The 10,729-nt window shown below is 34.0% G+C and overlaps 2 protein-coding genes across 2 annotated transcripts; one reads left to right on the forward strand and one right to left on the reverse strand.

The window, feature by feature from the left end:
- The first annotated feature begins 1,513 nt into the window (after window positions 1-1,513).
- Window positions 1,514-2,417, forward strand: LOC110724111. Its single transcript, XM_021903507.1, has 3 exons — window positions 1,514-1,558; window positions 1,647-2,069; window positions 2,160-2,417. The coding sequence occupies exons 1-3, from the start codon at window positions 1,514-1,516 to the stop codon at window positions 2,415-2,417; spliced, it is 726 nt and encodes a 241-aa protein (XP_021759199.1).
- A 7,212-nt stretch (window positions 2,418-9,629) lies between these two features.
- Window positions 9,630-10,022, reverse strand: LOC110724112. Its single transcript, XM_021903508.1, has one exon. The coding sequence runs from the start codon at window positions 10,020-10,022 to the stop codon at window positions 9,630-9,632; it is 393 nt and encodes a 130-aa protein (XP_021759200.1).
- Between the last annotated feature and the right edge of the window lie 707 nt (window positions 10,023-10,729).

Below are 10,729 nucleotides of genomic sequence, written 5' to 3' on the forward strand. Positions count from 1 at the left end.
ATTAAACCGTAGAAACATAAAACAATTGTAAAAACTTAAGAATTAGCAATAAAAGATAATGTGGATATTTTTATCAGAGTAATGACATAGTAATAATTTTTTTTGCTTTCTTAATAGATCTGTCCTTTCTAAAATCCTAATACATGAAATCTTTTCTAAACAAGTTACCATAACAGTAAGTCAGACCTGTTGTACTTTATGCTTGTATATTAAGCAAAGTATTATTTTAAAAACTGAGAAGAATGACTAAATTATCTAAGCTTACTTGTGTGAATTCAAATATGGACTGGGCTCGTGTTATTATAAAGAATTACTATAACTTTATAAAGTGTAGCCCAATAAGTAATATCCATAATCTGAAAATATTTGTATGTTTGTTACATGCTATATAACGGGATAAACATGATTACTTTTTCAATCATAGTATACTGTAATTTATTAAACCGCAAAATCAATTTGCTTGACCATAACTCCTTTACTTTTTTGTTTTTGTTTACTCTAAAACATGTTTGTTTGTTGTTTTTTCCTAGTTTTTCCTGTGTTATTTTTTTTTGTGCGTGTGGTTTTTTTTTAATTATTACAAAAAAAGGTGATATATCAAGTCTATTTGAATTGTTTGGTTTAAAATTTTAAAATATCCATATATTAAGAACAATTGTTATAAAAGAATTACTTACTCTAAGGATGGGTATTGACAGCATTGGACTTAATGTGGCAAAATTGCAAAGCGTCGAAAAACCTTTGGACACGTGATCGAAACCTATAGTTGCATTGAAGACGGGACTTTACTGTACTAAGTTTTACCAACCGGCAATTCAATCTAGCAAATTTGCTACGTGAACTTTAAATTTAAAAATTAAACTATAAATGCAAAGTTCAAAATTTTCCTTATTTAGAAGTTTTGAATTTAGAAGCAATGTAAGTGTGACGTACATGTCAGACTACATGTATAAGTTTTTTTGATTTGCATTTGTCACTTTAATTATGTATCTTTATACTTGGTCATTATTAATAATCCGCTTGTACAGATAATTACTTTCAAAGATGTATTGATTGGCCAATAACCATAACTTGTGTATGGTAATTAGATAGCACATTAATTAGTAACATTTTTGCTAGTGTTCTCTTTCCTCTTTGTCTACTTACTAAGCATATTCATTGTTTTACTGTCAATGAATGGTAGCTTTTTATATTGTAACCAGTGTAAGATATGTTTTTTTAAAAAAGGTTCACATGCCTATAGTTAATATGGAGATTCTATACAAGGACATAAAGTGCTTCCTGACTTTAAAGTCTTAATCCCTGGCATGTATTATATAATGAAATGGAAATATGCTTGGAAATCCATAAGTTCTTAAATCCTTAGTAGCCATCTTGTTCTAAAAAAGATGATATGCACAGTTTATATTTAATATGCTAATTTGATCTCTTATATGTGCATACAAAAGCATTGCTATTTATGTCTTACTTACCCCTCCATCTTTTGTACTGTTAGGTTGAAAATAATAGTCTAATGAAATGGACACTAAGAATAGAAGAAGAGCATAAAGATATTGCAGTATGTATTTATTTTTATAGTTTTAAATGTGTTGTGCCACATATATGCATTCCTTTTGTTAATTTCCTGTTCGTTTGTTACGTTTCAGGAAATTCCTGTTTCTTTTTATCATATTCTGTCTACACAATGTGGAGCTGCACAAATTTTCAAAGGCTGCGGTGGACCAGCATGGGATATTGTTATCAGAAGAACAAAAGTTGGGAATATGATTAGAGGAATGTATATCGAAGGAGGCTGGAAAGAATTTATTTTGGATAATGATATTGAAGTTGGAGATACTCTAGTAATGTATTACAAAGGTAGAGGTATATTCCACACTCAAATATTCTCCTATCATGGTCATGATAAGACTTATGTAGATATACCAGTAACTCAAACCATAGTTACTCGAAGGAGGCTTCCACTAAATGCTGCAGAATTGGAACTCCATTTAAGGCAAATGCAAGCAGAACGTCCTGAGCCTTCATTTACCTATATCTTTGATGTTCGTTGTATTCATCAAGGGAGTATTGTAGGTTTTCTGTTTAGTAGTTTATGTGTATCATGGTTATATATGATAGAGCTATTTGTAAAAAGTTGATGGATGATCTGTGTTTTTCAGGTTGTACCTGTGCCATTTTCTAGGATGCATTTTTCTGAAGCAGGTCAATGCACAGTCGTTCTCCTTCGCCATAGAAGTAAGCAATGGTGTGCTGAGCTACAAATTGTTCGAGAACAGAACATGATCACATCATGCAAACTTAGTAATGGTGTGAACATGTTCTATGAACATGCATGTGTTGTTGCTGGTCTAGGTGCCTTAGTCATATATCGACAAGGATATCCTCTACTATTTGAGCTGTTGCTTGGCTCAGCTTAATTATTCCTGGAACTTGCTTTAAAGCCTATCTGTATACCTTTTGCGGTAGTATCTAAGCGTAGTAGTTTAATAGGTTAATGTGTCGTTAGTAAGTGCACTATATACTAATCAATATCAGGGATGTAGGCTTAGTTAAGTAATGTTAGTTCCTTATGCTTGGTAATCAGTTTGCTATTATATTTGTGTAATCAAAGTATAATGTAAGATTTTAATTTGTGTACGAAGTAGAAATGAAATTCAAAATTTGGCTGTGAATTCCATTGAATTGCTCTGTAATATTAAATTTAAAACATCAAAAATGCACTAACCAAGTCTATAATATATTTTGTCCACTTTAGATATCATATCAATTAATTCATATAATAAAAGCATTTACTTATTGTGAAGGCTATTGTAATAGTTTGACAACCCAAGTTAATTGCAATAGCTACATGTAGAAAGCACAATAGGTTATATAACTGGAAGGATCACAAGAGCAAGTACGTCTTTTGAAGGATCAAGTATTGAAATACAAAACAATATAATTAATATTGAAGTGATTGTTTGAACCAATACATTAAAAAGGAACAAAAGGAGTAATAATGTCATTTGCAAATCAGAGCTGTTTTTTTTTTTCCTATGTTAATTTGCTGGAATTATCAATTAAGTAGAATATCGTATAAGCATTTTCTAAATATTAGGCAGTTAAATACTATACATAGCATTTTAGTCAAATACATATCAATTGTGGTAATTATCATGTAAAGGGATAATAATCCTGGTCAATTAGAAGGTTAAGAGATACAGAGTAATGGTGAACTTCTTATAATTTATTATAATGGCAATCGAATCTTTTATGTACAAATATTCTCCAACTCAATGGTTGAAAGGCTAGGCTCTCTTGAATCTATGCAGAGCAGTGTCTCAAGTAGCAGAATTGATACTTTTAGTTTTGATTTAAATGAGTGTTTTGGCATTGGAGACAAGTCTTGGTTCCCTTGGGTGATTACATTGGCATGCTTTCAAAGAGATTACTTGGTTTGTACTTTTTTTGCTATGCTTAAATCATTAAAACCATAGGCTCAACTATCTTTATCACAATTTGATTTTTCGGAAATTTCACCATATACCACTGAGTTTAAGCTTAATTCACCGTATACCACCAAAAACTTTCTAATACACCAAATACCACTCAATTATTATACATTAACATGAAATGCCTTTTTGGCTAACTGTCGTTAGTGAGCCGTTTGGGGTAATTTACCATTTCACCATGTACCATTTTATGTAAAAAACGTTTTCACCATATACCATGTTTTAAAAGTTATTTCACCATTTACCCATTTTTTGGAAACGGTATTATTTTCAAAAAACTAGCAGTTGAACACTAATAACGGCTAGTTTGTTTGATATATAAATGGAGTGTTTGAGGGATTCACGTAGTACTTAACACTTCCAAAATCATTTCTAAAAGATGTCCACACACTCGAGATCATCATCTTCCTCTTTCGATTTTTCGTATGTAAAAGTATCTAACAAAGCTTGTTGTTGTGGTAGGAAGTTTGCAATAAGGAGCTCAGATTCGGCAAGAAATCCACAACGGTTGTACTATAAGTGTGATGTATGTGAGACATTCAGATGGTGCAAGAGTTATGTGGAGTAAAATGTCGTATCGGGTTACGATAATCAAAATAGGGGAGGGATAAACACGCAATTGTATGGAGGTGAGAGCTTGTTGAAGCAAGAATTGAAGAACCTCAAGAGAAGAGTAGCAAGACAACAAAAGATAGTATACATAGCAATTAAAATAGGAGTACTTATGTTTTTTGTTATTCTATTTGTAGCGTTAAAATGATCATTGTAAACAAAGTATCATTGCTAAAAGTAATATGCATTAGCATTCTTAGCTCTATTTTGGTAAAAGAGCACTTTTACATACGAAAAATCGAAAGAGGAAGATGATGATCTCGATTGTGTGGACATATTTTAGAAATGCTTTTGGAAGTGTGAAGTACTATGTGAATCCCTCAAACACTCCATTTATATAATAAACAAACTAGTCGTTATTAGTGTTCAACGGCTAGTTTTTTTGAAAATATTACCATTTCCAAAAAATGGGTAAATGGTGAAATAACTTTTAAAACATGATATATGGTGAAAAAACTTTTACATAAAATGGTATATGGTGAAATGGTAAATTACCCCAAACGGATCATTAACGGCAGTTACCCAAAAAGGCATTTCATGTTAATGTACAATAATTAAGTGGAATTTGGTGTATTAGAAAGTTTTTGGTGGTATACGGTGAATTAAGCTCAAACTCAGTGGTATATGGTGAAATTTCCGTTGATTTTTTTGTTCCATTACCGGGTGACTATTTCATCATAATAAGCATTTTATATGAACACCTTGAATATACCATTCTTTATTAAAAACAATGTATAAATTTGGTTTCTTCAGGTTTTGAATGACCATAAGTAACCTAAGGAGACCCATCACCAAGCATAATGGTTTGCTAACTACATGAATTATAACACAGACAGTTACAGTGGTTAATCTTGCAATAACTCATAAAATAATTGCTGTATTAGCTTCATTATTGTCTGAAGATTCTAGAATAATTTCATTTTTCTTAGTTTTTACTTGTACTTTTTTTATAAAATTTGGTATAAAAGGTAAAGTATACAAACTGGTCATTTGTTCAATAATTGATATTGTTGTCTGTGTGTTGTATGCTATTTGGAATCTTTACAATATTAAAGAATCTTTCATAACACATGAAGCTTTGCAGTCTGTATACAGTTATAGTCAAAATTCAATCAGTAGGGTTATCACTTTGGTAAGTGCATATCTCTAACTTGATGCAAGTTCTATGAGCATGCTGATATAACAAGACATATTGTGCTTGTATATAGACCTGTTTCACGCATGCATAACTGTCAGGACTATCTCAATGAGAAAGGAACCTATAGATCTTGTCATGAAAGGAGTCCCCACAAAATGAAAAAAGCATACAGTATCAATCTATAGGATTCATTTATAAGAAATGGAAGTGGCAGTTATATTTTTCATATAGAGCTGAATATATCAATAGCTAACATTGAATTTTAAGAATAGAGCCTGATACACAGCTTTTCTGAGAAGTGCAAAATGAGTAGAAACCCTCCAAGTTATATTATGCAATTCCATAACTGCCATAGAAATGCCATGGTATGTTAAATTCACTTCAATGAAGCTCGACATTAGGAGCTAGATTTTTTACCTATTTATTCACTATAGTATGATTGATTTGTATATATAACTTTCTCATTAAAGTATTCATATAAACATTCATCTTTCAAAGTATACACATCTATATTTATATTCTGTGTTTGCAAGTGTATGAGTGACTGTGTGCATATATGATACCACCATATTTTTTGATATATGTCCTTTCCTTTTGTATGTAGCCTCTCCCAGGTAGCTGGAAGTCTTTCCTGTCGACATTTACAGGTCCTGTATGTCTACAACGTGACACCGGAGGGCCAGTATGGCACGTTGAATTGTTGGGTGCTAATATCAATGAAAGTCATCGTATGTTCCTGTACACCGGATGGGAGAATTTTGTCACTGATAATCAAGTAGAAGAAGGTGATATTCTGAGTGTACGCTATGTAGGTCATGGGACATTCTCTATTCAAGTGGCAACTATCGCAGATGACGATCATAACAATTGAAATTCTAGTTATCCAAGCTAATGCTAGTCATTTTAGCTGCACAAATAAGCTAGCCCATGTGTTTCTCTATTTAAGCTTCACTTGTGTACTGTAAGCTAGTTAGATTAGTAAGCAAGATTGTGTCGTTTTTAAAACCAGTGAGTATGACTTTGCTTACTGAGTTAATGTAAGTGTAATCTCTGTATTATCATCAGTTGGTCATTATTATAATAACAACATCTAAACCATACACCTAAATATCTTGAATGATCCACTTAGCCATTATCTACCTTGAAATCAGAGTGTTTGATAACTGATAATTGAGAATGCTAACCCCTTATAGAATTTCAATTATCAGTTTCATGGGGGCCATATCACTTTGTCCATATGATAACTTGTGTAAAAAGTCGATAACAAAAAATATGTCATATAGTCTTACAACACAATCGAGTTACATACAAAAGTGATAGAACAACAGTGAACTCGTGTAACTAATAAGATTATGATTATATGATTCAGCAATACTACAATTGAATCACATTGAGCAGTCTAATTTCTTAATGACCATGAATAAGTAAATTCAAATATAACAGAAGCACACAAAACAGGAATTATTTAAATTGTCCCAAACAACACACAACATATTATGCTAAACTGCAAAAAAATTGAGAACATACCTTTCATCCATATTGTGGTTACATAACAGACTCAGTTATGTTGCTCCATACCTGTCTTAATAATTCCTGCTAATTTTAGAACTTCATATGCCACTACATTTTTCACAGAGTTCCATGGAAACTGATCTGGTGGCTTAGCGTAGTAGACAGTTACATCCTTTGCTTTTTTAGCCCGAGACAGAGCAACATATAATTGTCCATGAGAAAAACATGGGCGCGGAAGATGAATAGCCACCTGGTTAAGTGTTTGTCCTTGAGATTTATTAATCGTCATAGCAAAGCTTAACTTGATAGGGAACTGTTTCCTTTCAAAGTGGAAAGGATAGTTTACAGATCCAGATGGGCGTAAGTTGATCCTGTGTATGAAGACATGATCTCCTTTGTATTTCCCTGTAGCAATCACACATTGAATAACATTTGGGAAGAAACGTTTACAAGTAAGGCAAGTGCCATTGCATAAACCAGATGAAGGTAAGAGATTCCTTAGCAAGATAACAGGACAATTTTCTTTGAGCACAAGCTCATGAGGGCTCATTCCACCAGGACATAGGCTATTTATGAACTATGTAGGGTATACATTACATGAATCGTTTAGTATGGCATCAAAGCTTCTGTATGTAACAGATTCTACTCTAAATTGTTCTATCATGAATGCATTAATAGAATCCACTTCATCATTTAATGGTGTCAAAATTGCCTGATTGATAAAAGTGTCAGTACATAGATTACCTTGAATCATTTCAGGGAATGTCATTCTCATTAGATCATACACTAAATCTTCTTCACTTTCACTAAACTATGCAATATTAACTGGCAACTTAACATAAGAAGACTCTGATTCTTGCAGCTCACCATTACCCAAAGCAAGTAAGAATTTAGAATACGGTAAATCATCTCGTGCTCTAATATTCTCTATTAATCTGAATTTTATAAATTTCTGCCATAAATATGAAGTAACAATACTGCTGTCCACAGATTCTTTCATTGATTTATGAGGAACAACTGGCAGAACCTGCCTGAAATCACCTCCGAACACAACGATTTTACCTCAAAACATTATTTTGTTTCCGCGTACATCCTGCAGAAGTAGATCTATTGATTCAATATTCTGTTTCTTAGCCATTGAAGCTTCATCCCAGATTATTAATGTAGTCTCCCTAAGTAGTGCCACCAAGCTACCTTGTTTAGGCACATCACAAGCCAAAGAAGCATCACTATCAAGTGGGATCTTAAACCTTGAATAGGCTATGCGACCTGAAGGTATATTTGATGCAGCAATGCCTGATGTAGCTGTAGGATATACAATCTTGTTCATAAGTCGTATCTCTGCATACAAAGCATTATACAAATATGTTTTTCCAGTCCCTCCTGGGCCATTTATAAAAAAAGGCGCCTGGTTTCCCTTCCATAACATATTGCATAATACATGAGAAAGCAATATTTTGTTCATTGTTAAGCCTAGAACGACATGTAAGACATTCCTCTGGTATAGGAGCATCAAGAGCGTCCACAATATCTTTCGTCCATTTCAGTTCAACAGCAACTTGAGCATTTAAATGCTCTAAACTAAATGATGAAAGCGATTTTCCCATAGCTTCTAGATCCCTCTCAATAGACCGCACAGTAAGCTGATGAATCCTATGGGCATTGTTACCATACTTGTAGTTGAAATCTTCAGACAGAAAAGGGTAAAACTTTAGCCATAGAGAATAAGGATCTGATGACTGACAAAACATTAATACTGCTGCAAATAAGCGTCGAAAAGCAGCAGACATTTGGACTTCAGAAGCTTCGGACAATGTCAAGTCTGTAGCATCATCACGTTCTACTAATCCTAGCTTCAAAGCTGCATCCTGGAAAGTTGAATATACATGCCCGTTCACAATTCAAAGGTCTTCAAACGAAGTTGGGCTTCTTACATGGAGCAACAATAATCTTAAGAAAAAGCGTTCTCCTTCCATAGGATATACAAATGCCAAACGCCCAACACAAAATTTATCTTGAACCCTTTCTTTCCATTCTTTTTTACTTGCTTCCCATGTGTAATGCTCACAAAATTCACGATATAGGTGCCCTATTCCACCTTCAACCGCTGCATTAATTGCAAAGAATTATGTCAACTGAGTGCGAGTACGTTTAGAATTAGAAACAACAACACGCAATCTCTCATGAGGATGCAGATTGAACAGTCTGTGCATTAGGAAGATGAACTTGCAGAGGGAGTACTAAAGGATACATTTCAAATAAATCAAAACTGAAGATTCTCCACGCAGCGTCACAAGGAGAAACCCACCTACCTGACTGGAATTGCTTAATTTCATCAAGTGTGTTTTGATTACCAGGTACTATATTAAATGAAACCCTATCATGACCCATGTACACATACTTATACAAATACTTTACTGCTTTTATAGTTGAACAAACCTCAACATTCAGATGGCAATCAAACAATGAAGAAAGATAAGGATTGTAAGGAATAACCCACTGATTATCAAGATATGTATTACGTATTTTCACCCTTTCACCAGTATCACGTCTTTTGTAGATAGGATAACCATCTTTATTGTTAGTTGTTTCATCTGCAAATTGTTTAGGATACTTGTTTTTATAGGTTTGAACACCATGTCTTGTACGCATACATGGACATTCTGGGTTCAAACTACCACAAGGAACATGCATCATATGTGCAAGCACAGTTTTACGCAACTTACTATTGGCAACAGGTGGTATTTCAGCACACACAAATTTGTCATAATCAGCAGGACACTTCATTTTCCATTCTGATTTCAAAATAATTAGGAAATGAGCATGGGGGTAATCCTCTTTTCTGGAACTCTACGACATACACCATAGCAGCTACCTCACCGAATATATTTTTTTTCCATTATCTCTTTCTTCAATACAAGTAATTTGGCTCTAAAAATCCTGGCCACTAAATCAGGCCTATCTTGTGCTGTCTCACCGAGTAATAACTCAACCTTTATCCCAGGCCAGTTAGCATTGCAAGTTATAGTAACAAACAAATCAGGTTTTCTGTATCGTTGAACCAAAGCCATAGCATTGAGATAACGTCTCTTCTTATCTCGAGGTCCTCCAATAAATGTTGGAGGTAAAATCACCCTACGCCCTACATCCGAAGCAACAGTTTCTCCAGAGTGTAGTGAATCCAGAATACCTTGATATAGTTCAGCCCGTTTACCCTCCTGATTATTGCGAAAGTAATCAAGGCGAGTGTTCTCAATTTTAACATACATGTCGACTATGTACTGCTGGAAAATCCTGCCAGCTCGCAACAACCAATTTTCAGGCCGGTTTGCAGCTTATAAGCATAATATTCCCTAGGAGAGATAAACTTATCTGCTCTAGTGTGCTTCTTACATGCTCCTGCATAGCAAGAACAACAATAGTTATTTACAGAACATTTATCTGATAGCAAAGAACAGTTTGCTACACTCATTACAACCTAGCAAGTTCTGGAAACATACGTTTGTCTTCTTCATTAAGCAAGTCTTCAGAACTGTGCACAGCACAAGAAACAATAGGATCTGGCAACGAAACAGCTTGTATTGTACCACCATGAGACTCCTTCTTTAATCCTTGTGTCCACCCACATTCCCCATGAGGAAATAATAACGGATACTGCAATGGATCATAACAACCATAGTTATGATAAATTTTATGAGGCTCATCAGATTTACCAGTAACTATGATGTGAGGGCTCAAACTCTGACTGGACGAAGCATTTTCTGGCCATATAACAACAAAATCATCCACAGCAGGTGCATTATAAACACGCTGATCTAACACTGTACTCAAATTGAGGACAATTTTTGTGTCTACACTAACTCTTCTTTCTCTCAGGGATCGAAATAACACTGCATATGGATTCTGCTGTGATATGCGCATTAGAATTTCAATCACATCTTGCCTAACCTCTGGAAAACACCCAAGTCTATTACGA

Source organism: Chenopodium quinoa, unplaced genomic scaffold (assembly GCF_001683475.1).
Source record: "Chenopodium quinoa cultivar QQ74 unplaced genomic scaffold, ASM168347v1, whole genome shotgun sequence".
NCBI lineage: Eukaryota > Viridiplantae > Streptophyta > Magnoliopsida > Caryophyllales > Amaranthaceae > Chenopodium > Chenopodium quinoa.

Excerpts from the sequence above, each read along its gene's own strand:
- LOC110724111 (XM_021903507.1), top strand. The coding sequence starts at position 1,514 with ATGAAATGGACACTAAGAATAGAAGAAGAGCATAAAGATATTGCA. Across the intron at positions 1,559-1,646 it reads AAGAGCATAAAGATATTGCA|GAAATTCCTGTTTCTTTTTA; the intron begins GTATGTATTTAT and ends GTTACGTTTCAG. Across the intron at positions 2,070-2,159 it reads GTATTCATCAAGGGAGTATT|GTTGTACCTGTGCCATTTTC; the intron begins GTAGGTTTTCTG and ends TGTGTTTTTCAG.
- LOC110724112 (XM_021903508.1), bottom strand. The coding sequence starts at position 10,022 with ATGTATGTTAAAATTGAGAACACTCGCCTTGATTACTTTCGCAATAAT.